The sequence below is a fragment of the Chiloscyllium punctatum genome, chromosome 22, assembly GCF_047496795.1.
Source record: "Chiloscyllium punctatum isolate Juve2018m chromosome 22, sChiPun1.3, whole genome shotgun sequence".
NCBI classification, from domain to species: domain Eukaryota; kingdom Metazoa; phylum Chordata; class Chondrichthyes; order Orectolobiformes; family Hemiscylliidae; genus Chiloscyllium; species Chiloscyllium punctatum.
In genome coordinates, this window is record NC_092760.1 from 68149316 (window position 1) to 68166543 (window position 17228).

Consider the following 17228-nt stretch of genomic DNA (forward strand, 5'->3'; position numbering starts at 1 on the left):
ACTGATGGGTGTTCACACCGCAGTCTGTATCCCTATTACAGTGCGTACTGATGGGTGTTCACACCGCAGTCTGTATCCCTATTACAGTGCGTACTGATGGGTGTTCACACCGCAGTCTCCGTCCCTATTACAGTGCGTACTGATGGGTGTTCACACCGCACTCTGTATCCCTATTACAGTGCGTACTGATGGGTGTTCACACCGCAGTCTCCCTCCCTATTACAGTGCGTACTGATGGGTGTTCACACCGCAGTCTGTATCCCTATTACAGTGCGTACTGATGGGTGTTCACACCGCAGTCTCCCTCCCTATTACAGTGCGTACTGATGGGTGTTCACACCGCAGTCTCCCTCCCTATTACAGTGCGTACTGATGGGTGTTCACACCGCAGTCTCCCTCCCTAATACACTGCGTACTGATGGGTGTTCACACCGCAGTCTGTATCCCTATTACAGTGCGTACTGATGGGTGTTCACACCGCAGTCTGTAACCCTATTACAGTGCGTACTGATGGGTGTTCACACCGCAGTCTGTATCCCTATTACAGTGCGTACTGATGGGTGTTCACACCACAGTCTGTATCCCTATTACAGTGCGTACTGATGGGTGTTCACACCGCAGTCTCCCTCCCTATTACAGTGCGTACTGATGGGTGTTCACACCACAGTCTGTATCCCTATTACAGTGCGTACTGATGGGTGTTCACACCGCAGTCTCCCTCCCTATTACAGTGCGTACTGATGGGTGTTCACACCGCAGTCTGTATCCCTATTACAGTGCGTACTGATGGGTGTTCACACCGCAGTCTGTATCCCTATTACAGTGCGTACTGATGGGTGTTCACACCGCAGTCTCCCTCCCTATTACAGTGCGTACTGATGGGTGTTCACACCGCAGTCTGTATCCCTATTACAGTGCGTACTGATGGGTGTTCACACCGCAGTCTCCCTCCCTATTACAGTGCGTACTGATGGGTGTTCACACCGCAGTCTGTATCCCTATTACAGTGCGTACTGATGGGTGTACACACCGCAGTCTCCCTCCCTATTACAGTGCGTACTGATGGGTGTTCACACCGCAGTCTGTATCCATATTACAGTGCGTACTGATGGGTGTTCACACCGCAGTCTCCCTCCCTATTACAGTGCGTACTGATGGGTGTTCACACCGCAGTCTCCCTCTCTATTACAGTGCGTACTGATGGGTGTTCACACCGCAGTCTCCCTCCCTATTACAGTGCGTACTGATGGGTGTTCACACCGCAGTCTCCCTCCCTATTACAGTGCGTACTGATGGGTGTTCACACCGCAGTCTCCCTCCCTATTACAGTGCGTACTGATGGGTGTTCACACCGCAGTCTCTCTCCCTATTACAGTGCGTACTGATGGGTGTTCACACCGCAGTCTCCCTCCCTATTACAGTGCGTACTGATGGGTGTTCACACCGCAGTCTGTATCCCTATTACAGTGCGTACTGATGGGTGTTCACACCACAGTCTCCCTCCCTATTACAGTGCGTATTGATGGGTGTTCACACCGCAGTCTCCCTCCCTATTACAGTGCGTACTGATGGGTGTTCACACCGCAGTCTCCCTCCCTATTACAGTGCGTACTGTTGGGTGTTCACACCGCAGTCTCCCTCCCTATTACAGTGCGTACTGATGGGTGTTCACACCGCAGTCTCCCTCCCTATTACAGTGCGTACTGATGGGTGTTCACACCGCAGTCTCCCTCCCTATTACAGTGCGTACTGATGGGTGTTCACACCGCAGTCTCCCTCCCTATTACAGTGCGTACTGATGGGTGTTCACACCGCAGTCTCCCTCCCTATTACAGTGCGTACTGATGGGTGTTCACACCGCAGTCTCCCTCCCTATTACAGTGCGTACTGATGGGTGTTCACACCGCAGTCTCCCTCCCTATTACAGTGCGTACTGATGGGTGTTCACCCCGCAGTCTGTATCCCTATTACAGTGCGTACTGATGGGTGTTCACACCGCAGTCTGTATCCCTATTACAGTGCGTACTGATGGGTGTTCACCCCGCAGTCTGTATCCCTATTACAGTGCGTACTGATGGGTGTTCACACCGCAGTCTCCCTCCCTATTACAGTGCGTACTGATGGGTGTTCACACCGCAGTCTCCCTCCCTATTACAGTGCGTACTGATGGGTGTTCACACCGCAGTCTCCCTCCCTATTACAGTGCGTACTGATGGGTGTTCACACCGCAGTCTCCCTCCCTAATACACTGCGTACTGATGGGTGTTCACACCGCAGTCTCCCTCCCTATTACAGTGCGTACTGATGGGTGTTCACACCGCAGTCTCCCTCCCTATTACAGTCCGTACTGATGGGTGTTCACACCGCAGTCTGTATCCCTATTACAGTGCGTACTGATGGGTGTTCACACCGCAGTCTCCCTCCCTATTACAGTGCGTTTTGATGGGTGTTCACACCGCAGTCTGTATCTCTATTACAGTGCGTACTGATGGGTGTTCACACCGCAGTCTGTATCCCTATTACAGTGCGTACTGATGGGTGTTCACACCGCAGTCTCCCTCCCTATTACAGTGCGTACTGATGGGTGTTCACACCGCAGTCTCCCTCCCTATTACAGTGCGTACTGATGGGTGTTCACACCGCAGTCTGTATCCCTATTACAGTGCGTACTGATGGGTGTTCACACCGCAGTCTGTATCCCTATTACTGTGCGTACTGATGGGTGTTCACACCGCAGTCTGTATCCCTATTACAGTGCGTACTGATGGGTGTTCACACCGCAGTCTCCCTCCCTATTACAGTGCGTACTGATGGGTGTTCACACCGCAGTCTGTATCCCTATTACAGTGCGTACTGATGGGTGTTCACACCGCAGTCTCCCTCCCTATTACAGTGCGTACTGATGGGTGTTCACACCGCAGTCTGTATCCCTATTACAGTGCGTACTGATGGGTGTTCACACCGCAGTCTGTATCCCTATTACAGTGCGTACTGATGGGTGTTCACACCGCAGTCTGTATCCCTATTTCAGTGCGTACTGATGGGTGTTCACACCACAGTCTCCCTCCCTATTACAGTGCGTACTGATGGGTGTTCACACCACAGTCTCCCTCCCTATTACAGTGCGTACTGATGGGTGTTCACACCGCAGTCTCCCTCCCTATTACAGTGCGTACTGATGGGTGTTCACACCGCAGTCTGTATCCCTATTACAGTGCGTACTGATGGGTGTTCACACCACAGTCTGTATCCCTATTACAGTGCGTACTGATGGGTGTTCACACCACAGTCTGTATCCCTATTACAGTCCGTACTGATGGGGGTTCACACCGCAGTCTCCCTCCCTATTACAGTGCGTACTGATGGGTGTTCACACCGCAGTCTGTATCCCTATTACAGTCCGTACTGATGGGTGTTCACACCACAGTCTCCCTTTTTATTACAGTGCGTACTGATGGGTGTTCACACCGCAGTCTGTATCCCAATTACAGTGCGTACTGATGGGTGTTCACACCGCAGTCTGTATCCCTATTACAGTGCGTACTGATGGGTGTTCACACCGCAGTCTCCCTCCCTATTACAGTGCGTACTGATGGGTGTTCACACCGCAGTCTCCCTCCCTATTACAGTGCGTACTGATGGGTGTTCACACCGCAGTCTCCCTCCCTATTACAGTGCGTACTGATGGGTGTTCACACCGCAGTCTGTATCCCTATTACAGTGCGTACTGATGGGTGTTCACACCGCAGTCTGTATCCCTATTACAGTGCGTACTGATGGGTGTTCACACCGCAGTCTGTATCCCTATTACAGTGCGTACTGATGGGTGTTCACACCGCAGTCTCCCTCCCTATTACAGTGCGTACTGATGGGTGTTCACACCGCAGTCTCCCTCCCTATTACAGTGCGTACTGATGGGTGTTCACACCGCAGTCTCCCTCCCTATTACAGTGCGTACTGATGGGTGTTCACACCGCAGTCTGTATCCCTATTACAGTGCGTACTGATGGGTGTTCACACCGCAGTCTGTATCCCTATTACAGTGCGTACTGATGGGTGTTCACACCGCAGTCTGTATCCCTATTACAGTGCGTACTGATGGGTGTTCACACCGCAGTCTCCCTCCCTATTACAGTGCGTACTGATGGGTGTTCACACCGCAGTCTGTATCCCTATTACAGTGCGTACTGATGGGTGTTCACACCGCAGTCTCCCTCCCTATTACATTGCGTACTGATGGGTGTTCACACCGCAGTCTGTATCCCTATTACAGTGCGTACTGATGGGTGTTCACACCGCAGTCTGTATCCCTATTACAGTGCGTACTGATGGGTGTTCACACCGCAGTCTGTATCCCTATTTCAGTGCGTACTGATGGGTGTTCACACCACAGTCTGTATCCCTATTACAGTCCGTACTGATGGGGGTTCACACCGCAGTCTCCCTCCCTATTACAGTGCGTACTGATGGGTGTTCACACCGCAGTCTGTATCCCTATTACAGTCCGTACTGATGGGTGTTCACACCACAGTCTCCCTTTTTATTACAGTGCGTACTGATGGGTGTTCACACCGCAGTCTGTATCCCAATTACAGTGCGTACTGATGGGTGTTCACACCGCAGTCTGTATCCCTATTACAGTGCGTACTGATGGGTGTTCACACCGCAGTCTCCCTCCCTATTACAGTGCGTACTGATGGGTGTTCACACCGCAGTCTCCCTCCCTATTACAGTGCGTACTGATGGGTGTTCACACCGCAGTCTCCCTCCCTATTACAGTGCGTACTGATGGGTGTTCACACCGCAGTCTGTATCCCTATTACAGTGCGTACTGATGGGTGTTCACACCGCAGTCTGTATCCCTATTACAGTGCGTACTGATGGGTGTTCACACCGCAGTCTGTATCCCTATTACAGTGCGTACTGATGGGTGTTCACACCGCAGTCTCCCTCCCTATTACAGTGCGTACTGATGGGTGTTCACACCGCAGTCTCCCTCCCTATTACAGTGCGTACTGATGGGTGTTCACACCGCAGTCTCCCTCCCTATTACAGTGCGTACTGATGGGTGTTCACACCGCAGTCTGTATCCCTATTACAGTGCGTACTGATGGGTGTTCACACCGCAGTCTGTATCCCTATTACAGTGCGTACTGATGGGTGTTCACACCGCAGTCTGTATCCCTATTACAGTTCGTACTGATGGGTGTTCACACCGCAGTCTCCCTCCCTATTACAGTGCGTACTGATGGGTGTTCACACCGCAGTCTGTATCCCTATTACAGTGCGTACTGATGGGTGTTCACACCGCAGTCTCCCTCCCTATTACATTGCGTACTAATGGGTGTTCACACCGCAGTCTGTATCCCTATTACAGTGCGTACTGATGGGTGTTCACACCGCAGTCTGTATCCCTATTACAGTGCGTACTGATGGGTGTTCACACCGCAGTCTCTCTCCCTATTTCAGTGCGTACTGATGGGTGTTCACACCACAGTCTCCCTCCCTATTACAGTGCGTACTGATGGGTGTTCACACCACAGTCTCCCTCCCTATTACAGTGCGTACTGATGGGTGTTCACACCGCAGTCTCCCTCCCTATTACAGTGCGTACTGATGGGTGTTCACACCGCAGTCTGTATCCCTATTACAGTGCGTACTGATGGGTGTTCACACCACAGTCTGTATCCCTATTACAGTGCGTACTGATGGGTGTTCACACCACAGTCTGTATCCCTATTACAGTCCGTACTGATGGGGGTTCACACCGCAGTCTCCCTCCCTATTACAGTGCGTACTGATGGGTGTTCACACCGCAGTCTGTATCCCTATTACAGTCCGTACTGATGGGTGTTCACACCACAGTCTCCCTTTTTATTACAGTGCGTACTGATGGGTGTTCACACCGCAGTCTGTATCCCAATTACAGTGCGTACTGATGGGTGTTCACACCGCAGTCTGTATCCCTATTACAGTGCGTACTGATGGGTGTTCACACCGCAGTCTCCCTCCCTATTACAGTGCGTACTGATGGGTGTTCACACCGCAGTCTCCCTCCCTATTACAGTGCGTACTGATGGGTGTTCACACCGCAGTCTCCCTCCCTATTACAGTGCGTACTGATGGGTGTTCACACCGCAGTCTGTATCCCTATTACAGTGCGTACTGATGGGTGTTCACACCGCAGTCTGTATCCCTATTACAGTGCGTACTGATGGGTGTTCACACCGCAGTCTGTATCCCTATTACAGTGCGTACTGATGGGTGTTCACACCGCAGTCTCCCTCCCTATTACAGTGCGTACTGATGGGTGTTCACACCGCAGTCTCCCTCCCTATTACAGTGCGTACTGATGGGTGTTCACACCGCAGTCTCCCTCCCTATTACAGTGCGTACTGATGGGTGTTCACACCGCAGTCTGTATCCCTATTACAGTGCGTACTGATGGGTGTTCACACCGCAGTCTGTATGCCTATTACAGTGCGTACTGATGGGTGTTCACACCGCAGTCTGTATCCGTATTACAGTGCGTACTGATGGGTGTTCACACCACAGTCTGTATCCCTATTACAGTGCGTACTGATGGGTGTTCACACCGCAGTCTTCCTCCCTATTACAGTGCGTACTGATGGGGGTTCACACCGCAGTCTCCCTCCCTATTACAGTGCGTACTTATGGGTGTTCACACCGCAGTCTGTATCCCTATTACAGTCCGTACTGATGGGTGTTCACACCACAGTCTCCCTCCCTATTACAGTGCGTACTGACGGGTGTTCACACCGCAGTCTGTATCCCTATTACAGTGCGTACTGATGGGTGTTCACACTGCAGTCTGTATCCCTATTACAGTGCGTACTGATGGGTGTTCACACCGCAGTCTCCCTCCCTATTACAGTGCGTACTGATGGGTGTTCACACCGCAGTCTCCCTCCCTATTACAGTGCGTACTGATGGGTGTTCACACCGCAGTCTCCCTCCCTATTACAGTGCGTACTGATGGGTGTTCACACCGCAGTCTGTATCCCTATTACAGTGCGTACTGATGGGTGTTCACACCGCAGTCTGTATCCCTATTACATTGCGTACTGATGGGTGTTCACACCGCAGTCTGTATCCCTATTACAGTGCGTACTGATGGGTGTTCAGACCGCAGTCTGTATCCCTATTACAGTGCGTACAGATGGGTGTTCACACCGCAGTCTCCCTCCCTATTACAGTGCGTACTGATGGGTGTTCACACCGCAGTCTCCCTCCCTATTACAGTGCGTACTGATGGGTGTTCACACCGCAGTCTCCCTCCCTATTACAGTGCGTACTGAGAGGTGTTCACACCGCAGTCTGTATCCCTATTACAGTGCGTACTGATGGGTGTTCACACCGCAGTCTCCCTCCCTCTTACAGTGCGTACTGATGGGTGTTCACACCGCAGTCTCCCTCCCTATTACAGTGCGTACTGATGGGTGTTCACACCGCAGTCTGTATCCCTATTACAGTGCGTACTGATGGGTGTTCACACCGCAGTCTCCCTCCCTATTACAGTGCGTACTGATGGGTGTTCACACCGCAGTCTCCCTCCCTATTACAGTGCGTACTGATGGGTGTTCACACCGCAGTCTGTATCCCTATTACAGTGCGTACTGATGGGTGTTCACACCGCAGTCTGTATCCCTATTACAGTGCGTACTGATGGGTGTTCACACCGCAGTCTGTATCCCTATTACAGTGCGTACTGATGGGTGTTCACACCGCAGTCTCCCTCGCTATTACAGTGCGTACTGATGGGTGTTCACACCGCAGTCTCCCTCCCTATTACAGTGCGTACTGATGGGTGTTCACACCGCAGTCTCCCTCCCTATTACAGTGCGTACTGATGGGTGTTCACACCGCAGTCTCCCTCCCTATTACAGTGCGTACTGTTGGGTGTTCACACCGCAGTCTGTATCCCTATTACAGTGCGTACTGATGGGTGTTCACACCGCAGTCTGTATCCCAATTACAGTGCGTACTGATGGGTGTTCACACCGCAGTCTCCCTCCCTATTACAGTGCGTACTGATGGGTGTTCACACCGCAGTCTCCCTCCCTATTACATTGCGTACTGATGGGTGTTCACACCACAGTCTGTATCCCTATTACAGTGCGTACTGATGGGTGTTCACACCGCAGTCTCCCTCCCTTTTACAGTGCGTACTGATGGGTGTTCACACCGCAGTCTCCCTCCCTATTACAGTGCGTACTGATGGGTGTTCACACCGCAGTCTCTCTCCCTATTACAGTGCGTACTGATGGGTGTTCACACCGCAGTCTGTATCCCTATTACAGTACGTACTGATGGGTGTTCACACCGCAGTCTGTATCCCTATTACAGTGCGTACTGATGGGTGTTCACACCGCAGTCTCCCTCCCTATTACAGTGCGTACTGATGGGTGTTCACACCGCAGTCTCCCTCCCTCTTACAGTGCGTACTGATGGGTGTTCACACCACAGTCTCCCTCCCTATTACTGTGCGTACTGATGGGTGTTCACACCGCAGACTCTCTCCCTATTACAGTGCGTACTGATGGGTGTTCACACCGCAGTCTCCCTCCCTATTACAGTGCGTACTGATGGGTGTTCACACCGCAGTCTGTATCCCTATTACAGTGCGTACTGATGGGTGTTCACACCGCAGTCTGTATCCCTATTACAGTGCGTACTGATGGGTGTTCACACCGCAGTCTGTATCCCTATTACAGTGCGTACTGATGGGTGTTCACACCGCAGTCTGTATCCCTATTACAGTGCGTACTGATGGGTGTTCACACCGCAGTCTCCCTCCCTATTACAGTGCGTACTGTTGGGTGTTCACACCGCAGTCTCCCTCCCTATTACAGTGCGTACTGATGGGTGTTCACACCGCAGTCTCCCTCCCTATTACAGTGCGTACTGATGGGTGTTCACACCGCAGTCTCCCTCCCTATTACAGTGCGTACTGATGGGTGTTCACACCGCAGTCTGTATCCCTATTACAGTGCGTACTGATGGGTGTTCACACCGCAGTCTGTATCCCTATTACAGTGCGTACTGATGGGTGTTCACACCGCAGTCTGTATCCCTATTACAGTGCGTACTGATGGGTGTTCACACCGCAGTCTCCCTCGCTATTACAGTGCGTACTGATGGGTGTTCACACCGCAGTCTCCCTCCCTATTACAGTGCGTACTGATGGGTGTTCACACCGCAGTCTCCCTCCCTATTACAGTGCGTACTGATGGGTGTTCACACCGCAGTCTCCCTCCCTATTACAGTGCGTACTGTTGGGTGTTCACACCGCAGTCTGTATCCCTATTACAGTGCGTACTGATGGGTGTTCACACCGCAGTCTGTATCCCAATTACAGTGCGTACTGATGGGTGTTCACACCGCAGTCTCCCTCCCTATTACAGTGCGTACTGATGGGTGTTCACACCGCAGTCTCCCTCCCTATTACATTGCGTACTGATGGGTGTTCACACCACAGTCTGTATCCCTATTACAGTGCGTACTGATGGGTGTTCACACCGCAGTCTCCCTCCCTATTACAGTGCGTACTGATGGGTGTTCACACCGCAGTCTCCCTCCCTATTACAGTGCGTACTGATGGGTGTTCACACCGCAGTCTCTCTCCCTATTACAGTGCGTACTGATGGGTGTTCACACCGCAGTCTGTATCCCTATTACAGTACGTACTGATGGGTGTTCACACCGCAGTCTGTATCCCTATTACAGTGCGTACTGATGGGTGTTCACACCGCAGTCTCCCTCCCTATTACAGTGCGTACTGATGGGTGTTCACACCGCAGTCTCCCTCCCTCTTACAGTGCGTACTGATGGGTGTTCACACCACAGTCTCCCTCCCTATTACTGTGCGTACTGATGGGTGTTCACACCGCAGACTCTCTCCCTATTACAGTGCGTACTGATGGGTGTTCACACCGCAGTCTCCCTCCCTATTACAGTGCGTACTGATGGGTGTTCACACCGCAGTCTGTATCCCTATTACAGTGCGTACTGATGGGTGTTCACACCGCAGTCTGTATCCCTATTACAGTGCGTACTGATGGGTGTTCACACCGCAGTCTGTATCCCTATTACAGTGCGTACTGATGGGTGTTCACACCGCAGTCTCCCTCCCTATTACAGTGCGTACTGATGGGTGTTCACACCGCAGTCTGTATCCCTATTACAGTGCGTACTGATGGGTGTTCACACCACAGTCTCCCTCCCTATTACAGTGCGTACTGATGGGTGTTCACACCGCAGTCTCCCTCCCTATTACAGTGCGTACTGATGGGTGTTCACACCGCAGTCTCCCTCCCTATTACAGTGCGTACTGTTGGGTGTTCACACCGCAGTCTCCCTCCCTATTACAGTGCGTACTGATGGGTGTTCACACCGCAGTCTCCCTCCCTATTACAGTGCGTACTGATGGGTGTTCACACCGCACTCTGTATCCCTATTACAGTGCGTACTGATGGGTGTTCACACCGCAGTCTGTATCCCTATTACAGTGCGTACTGATGGGTGTTCACACCGCAGTCTCCCTCCCTATTACAGTGCGTACTGATGGGTGTTCACACCGCAGTCTCCCTCCCTATTACAGTGCGTACTGATGGGTGTTCACACCGCAGTCTGTATCCCTATTACAGTGCGTACTGATGGGTGTTCACACCGCAGTCTGTATCCCTATTACAGTGCGTACTGATGGGTGTTCACACCACAGTCTCTCTCCCTATTACACTATGTCCTGCTGTATATATATATAGACCCACACACACAGATACGTGTGTGTACACATGCCACTGAGTGCGTGCCTTACCTGATTGGGATTGTTCTTGTACATGAACGTGATGCAGTTCATCACCGTTAAGTTTTCTTCGAGATCCTCTTTCAGAGGAAGCGACCGTACCAGCACAGGAAAGACCTTTTGAGAAAGTGCGGAGAAGGTCCGTTAATCTCTCTTCAGACTGTTGTGGTGAGCAGTTTTCGGAGGGACTGATCACTGTGATCCTGGCCCAAGCCTGGAAGCTGCACTGTCAGCTTCCTGGTGAAACCTTTCCCCCCTGTCAGAGCGGGAGAGAGGGCAAGAAGGATGGGACAGGTTCTGAGGTGTTGGGAGGGTTTTCACAGCACACAGTCGGTTAGCGGCAGAGCCAGGGGCAGGGAGAGCTGCTCAGCTCACTCTCGGCTATCTCTCCCTTACCCACCCATCCAGCAGGCTGGACCGGGAATGCTCCACCGGCCAACGGGATTGCCTTGTCGTTCCCTGTTCCAGGACGCACCCAGTGGGTCGCCGGGCCCGTTTGGGAAGTTGGGCTCATGGACATCAACCAGGCACCTTCCCCCAGCCAGGAATGAGCAGCTTGACAGGTCAGAGACCCCCCCCCCCCACCCCGCTCCGGCTCCGTCTTTGGGGCCGAATGTCCCAAGGAAGTGCACAGTACCTGCTCCACGGGGACTCCAGGCAGATTCGTCATCATCATCCGGGACACAGCCCCACAAACGTTGTCCACCACACGCCGGTTTTGCTCTCGGGCTATGATGGACGACAGAATGTTCAGAAGGGACGGGTAGTGGCTGCAGAGAAACGTTAAGGACTGGCTGGGGAGTGACTCTTGAGCGCTCCCAGCGAGACCGCTATAGCGTGCTTCGCTCCCTCCCAGTCAATACAACCTCAGCTTTCACTGGGGAACGCCAGGAGACTGGAACGCAGCTCATAATAATAATAATCACAATAATAACAACAACAGCAACTCTCGGCCCTACGTGCAGGTCTAGGACATAGAACATCGAACAGTGCAGCACAGAACAGGCCCATTGACCCACAATGTCATGCCAAGGATTATTCCTAATCCGAAATAAAATAACCCTAACCTACACTCCCCTCAACTCACTGCTCTCCGTGTGCATGTCCAGCAGTCGCGTAAATGTCCCCAATGACTCTGCTTCCACCATCACCACTGGCAACACATTCCATGTATTCACAACTCTCTGTGTAAAGAACCTACCTCGGATAACTCCTCTATACCCATCTCCTAATATCTTAAAATGAGGACCCCTCGTCCCAGTCAATCCTGCCCTGGGGATAACTCTCTGGCTATTGACTCTATCTATTCCTCTCATTACCTTGTACACCTCGATCAGGTCTCTTCTCTCTGGAGAGAAGGAGGATGAGAGAAGTCCGAGCTTATTCAACCTTTCTTCATAAGACAAGCCCTCCAGTCCAGGCAGCATCCTGGTAAACCTTCTTTGTACCCTCTCCAAAGCCTCTGTATCTTTCCTATAGTAGGGCGACCAGAACTGGACACAATATTCCAAGTGTGGTCTCACTTGTGGAGCTGCAGCAAAACCTCATGGCTCTTAAACTCAATCCCCCTGTTAATGAAAGCCAAAACACCATATGCTTTCTTAACAACCCTGTCCACTTGGGTGGTAACTTTGAGGGATCTATGTACCTGCACACCCAGATCCCTCTGTCCCTCCACATTGCCAAGAATCCTGACTTTAATCCTATATTCAGCATTCGAGTTTGACCTTCCAAAATGCATCACTTCACATTTATCCAGGTTGACCTCCATCTGCCATTTCTCAGCCCAGCTTTGTATCCTGTCTATGTCACACTGTCGCCTGCAGTAGCCCTCTATACGATCGACACCACCCCCAACCTTTGTGTCATCTGCAAATTTACTAACCCACCCCCTCAACCTCCTCATCCAAGTCATTTGTAAAAACTGCAAAGGGCAGAGGCCCAAGAACAGATCCCTGTGGGACCCCACTCACCACTGACCTCCAGGCGGAATACTTACCACCTATAACCACTCTCTGCCTTCTGTCAGCCAGCTAATTCGGAATCCAGATCGCCAAACCTCCCTGTATCCCATACTTCCTGAGTTTATGAATGAGCCTACCGTGGGGAACCCTATCAAATGCCTTGGTGAAGTCCGTATACACCACATCCGCTGCTCGACCACGTACACACACAGCTCAAATACACAGCTCAGACCCCCCCCCCGACCCTGCCACGCTCCCTCCCCCCCCCCCCCCCCCCATTCGGCAGCGGGGCCCAGGATACTCGAAGATGGCTTCTTTCCCTTGCTCGGCAAGAACACCAATGCCGAAGACCGAATTGCTGCGCACCTCGTCGTCAGTGTCCCGCGCCCCAGCCTGCAGCATGGGCAGCAGCCGGGGAACAAACTGCACCGTCGCTGGTCCCATGGCCTGCACCGTCTCCGCGATCGATCCGATGGCAAAGGATTTCTCGGCCACCGTGCAGCTGGGCTTCTGCAGAGCACACACACACGACACACACACGACAGATCAAACAGCATTCCTGCAGCAATCTCAGGGAGGGACGCAGGCTTCCACCAGGACATGACGGGGCGAGGGAGGGCATCCGCAAACCAACTGGAGGCTTTGAAAAACGTCGGCGCGACGGAATCCCCCTGCCCCCACGCTGCGAGCTCAGTGCGCCAGCCCAGGGCCACTGTCTCTGCCTTCTCCCAGACTGTCCGTCTTTGTGTCACCCACGTTTGGCTGCAGCTGCCCCTTCAGCACTCAAACTCAATCCCTCCCCTTGCTGAATAAAAAAAAACACAAGCCCACCTGCCCTCCGTTCCTCCGAACCCATCTCCCGCTGCTCCTTGCGGGCTGGTTGCTTGAAGTATAAGCCATTCCGCCCCTCCGGGCCTGCCTAGCCCTTCTCGGGACAGTTGGCCTCGGGGTATTTTGTGCGGTTGTAAGTTGAGGCTGGCCATGAGCTTCCTTTGGCCTTTCCCAGCAGTCAGGGAGGAAGGGGCTACAGGAGAGACTGCCGACTGTTTGACCTGTTGCCCCGTCACGGCAGATATTCTAAATACCGCACCCAAACACCTCACAGCAGAGTGCGTGTATTCAACGCTGGCTTGGAATTGGGGACATATTTGAGGAACTGGGGGTCTGGGTACATGCTTGAGGGACTGAGAGAGAGAGAGAGAGAGAGAGAGGGAGAGACACACAGGATCTTTCAGTATCAAACTCCTGGAATTCCCTCCCTCAGGGACATTGTGGGTCTACCCTACAGCGCATAGGCTGCAGTGGTTCAAGAAGACAACTTACTACCACCCTCTCAAGTGGACAATTAGGGAGGGGGACGGGGACGGGGACGGGGTGATAAATGCTGGACCCACCCAGCGATGTCCCACAACGGGAAAATAAATGAGGGTTTTACTCCTGCCACGTTACTCCCCGCATTGACATTCCACACCCATTCCCCCTAACCTGCAGCAGACCGTGGGCAGTGGGGGGGGGGGGCACTTTCCCACTCTCGGTTTCACGGCTCAAACCGAATCAAAGTCTTCCCCCCACCCACTACCGAGCACACGCACCGTTTTACCCAGCAACAGGGGGAGGAAGCCAGCAAAGTATGGGGCGAAGATCTGTCCTCCCACAGCAGCGGCCAGAAGGGGGATGCCTTCCCCGGCGTATTCCAGGAGCATGGAGTCATACTCAGCCTGTAAGGAGAAGAGAGGACAAGTCAGCCACACACAGGGCCAACAGTCAGGAGCTATATCTACTAAGACCTCGACTGGCCCCCCTCCCCCACCCCCACTGAAGGCAGTGAACGCTTCGAAAGGCCGTCGGTCGCCGTGACTGGTCAAACCGAAGTCAAACCTGCGAAGCAAACAGCACCGAGGCTGGCGCACAGGGGTGTCACCCGATCCTTTTCCCAGGCCCTAAGGGGGATTACCGCTCGGCGGTTAATCCAGAAAAGGGAGGGCCGCGGATACGGGAGATCAGAGTCCAGAGCGTGGTGCTGGAAAAGCACAGGCAGCATCGGGCAGAAGCCCTTCATCAGGAATAACCCAGAAACCCCAGGCAATGCTCTGGGGACCTGGGGGTACAAATCCCGCCACGGCAGAGTTGAACTCACGCAAAATCTGGAAGGAAGGAAGAGTTTAATAACGACTGTGAATCCGTTGCTGATTGTCAGGAAAAGCACATCGGCTTCACTAACGGGACAGAATCTGCCATCCTTACCCGGTCTGGCCTACAGACCCACAGCAATGTGGTTGACTCTCAACTAAACTCTGGGGTACCGGAGAAGGGGTACGGGTGAGGGTGATCAGACAAGGCCGGCCCTCTTGGTCAAGAGAAAGCTGGGGGGTGCTGGGTGGACGGTGGTGGGGGGGGGGGGGGGGGGGGGTGCGCCCAACAGGGACACCAAAGGCTGTGACCGGTCTGGGTCTGCCTCTGACAACAGCCGAGGACTGGGATGGAGTCGACGGTGAGCAAACGACATTTGCGGTGAGGCCGAAAGCCAACGGCGTCGGGTTTTTTCCCGGGTGAATCAGTCACCGGCGACGGCTGGGGGAAAGCTGGTGCGGTCAAACCCGGCGGAGAGGAGTCGGTGGAGGAGGGTGCGTCACAGTTTGTAAAGAGGGGTTACTATCAGATGTGGCTGAGGAGAAGGAACAACGCTGGGGGTGTGGGTGGGAGGGGGGGAGGCTGGTGCCATCAGAGAACCGTTTACAATCTCAGCTAGCCTGGGGCTAGGAACGGTCGATAGGTGTTGGGGCAGTGGTTCCACGGGATTAGAAGCGAGTGACCGAGGGACGGAGGAAGGGGAGAGGGGCGAGGGCTCAGAAGATGAGCAGGCAGGTATACTTGGCAGGCGAGGAGGAGGAAGGGGTAGGCCAGACAAAACACGACACTGATTCACAAAAGGAGAGACTGGGACAGATGACCAAAGGCATTAGAAAAGGTATTAGAAAAGAGAGTGCCCGAGACAAGGGGACAGAGAGAGATGCAACGAGATAGCGGAGAGAAATTCCAGACTTTAGGAACTCAAGTGTGGACGTGTACGGGAGAAGAACTAGAGGAGTACTCGCAGAGGAGTGACAAGGTGGGAGAAGGTGTCACTACCGTGCCTTCTTGTTTTACTCTATCTTTAACTGTGGACTGAAAAGGGAGAAGAACTGGCTTAAGAATGAAGGCGAGCTGGAGGATGACAGTTTATTTACAGAGGTGCTGGCTCCAGTCAGGGTGAACTTGACACACAGGCCGGGGCTAAGCGGGAATGTTTAAACGGAGACGCGGCCTGCAGGAAGGAGCTGATTGGTGACCGGGCATCAGTCCACAGACCAGTGCCAAAGGTGGTTCTGAGCTGAGAAATGTGGGGCTGGGAAAGCGCAGCAGGTCAGGCAGCGTCCCAGGAGCAGGAGAATCGAGGTTTCGGGCATCAGCCCTTCTTCAGGAGGTGTTCTGCCCAGCAACAACGATCTGATTGGTTCTCAGGTAGCTGGCCAACACCAGCATAGCCAATGGCCAGAGAATTCCCCGGGCTCAGTCTCCGGATGAAGAAATGTCTCCTCCCGCCAACCCGAAACGGCCTTCCCCTGTGCCCTTCGACTGTCCCCCTGGTTTCTGGTCTGCACGGTCAGAGAATATACCGCGTCTGCCCCTGTCCAGCCCTGTTAGAATTTCATGGAGGTCGTGAATATCGTCCCCCGAATCGATCCGGCCTTTCTCCAACTGTCAGTCCTGCCATCCCAGGAATCAGTGGCTGCAGGAGGGGTTGGGGGTGGGGGGGGGGGGGGGGGGAATCCAGGTGGTTGTGGGTCCAGAGCAGTGGCTTAACTGCACCAACAGAGTCTGACACCCCACCAAGTTCACAAAGAACCTGGCTTATTCTCCATCTGCCCCCCCCAGGAAGACGGGCAGGAGTGGGTGGGATCAGGGCAGATTTCTCGGTGGGGACCGAAAGCGACGGCTACAGCAGGAACCTTCTGCCGCTCCAGTACTGGGTGGGAGACGGGCACGGCAATAATTCCCCGGGGATCGTGGAAGAGCCAAGAGGGGTGGCGGGCGAGGCAGAACAGGCCCCAGGTCAGCGCACCCGTGAAAACAGACGGTGTGCTCTCACACAACACAATGACAAACAGGAATGGGGTTACAGCCTTGGGGACATCGCCAGGAACAGTATGGCAGCAGGAAAAGGGATGGCATCGCCAAGTCAGAGAGAGAGAGAGAGAGAGCCACACAAAACGCGCACACACTGTTCACGGTGAGGCCGCAAGGGGCACTTGAGAAGGATTTGAGGAGACACGGGGAAGGGGCCTAAAACGTCCCATTTAAAACAGGTCTGAGCCGAATGCCAGCACCATTATAGCATCTCTGTAATCCTCCCAGTTCCAAAAGCGCATTGTTTGGACTGGGATTTACCATTCCCTGGT

The 17228-nt window shown here is 53.3% G+C and overlaps 2 protein-coding genes across 8 annotated transcripts in view; one reads left to right on the forward strand and one right to left on the reverse strand.

Annotated features, from left to right (window-relative positions):
- Positions 1 to 17228, forward strand: part of elp4 (elongator acetyltransferase complex subunit 4) — a 642250-nt gene that overhangs the window by 368648 nt on the left and 256374 nt on the right. The gene's annotated exons all lie outside the window — the stretch shown is intronic.
- ipo4 (importin 4) overlaps positions 1 to 17228 on the reverse strand; it is a 97274-nt gene that overhangs the window by 5157 nt on the left and 74889 nt on the right. For 3 of the 4 annotated variants that reach the window (XM_072592586.1, XM_072592585.1, XM_072592587.1), the window contains exons 26-29: positions 14382 to 14507; positions 13091 to 13299; positions 11463 to 11595; positions 10838 to 10942 (exon numbers count right to left, since the gene is read on the reverse strand). In XM_072592586.1, coding sequence (XP_072448687.1) covers positions 10838 to 10942; positions 11463 to 11595; positions 13091 to 13299; positions 14382 to 14507 — 573 coding nt within the window. The remainder of the gene's footprint in view (positions 1 to 10837; positions 10943 to 11462; positions 11596 to 13090; positions 13300 to 14381; positions 14508 to 17228) is intronic. The other variant, XM_072592588.1, reaches the window with a different exon arrangement.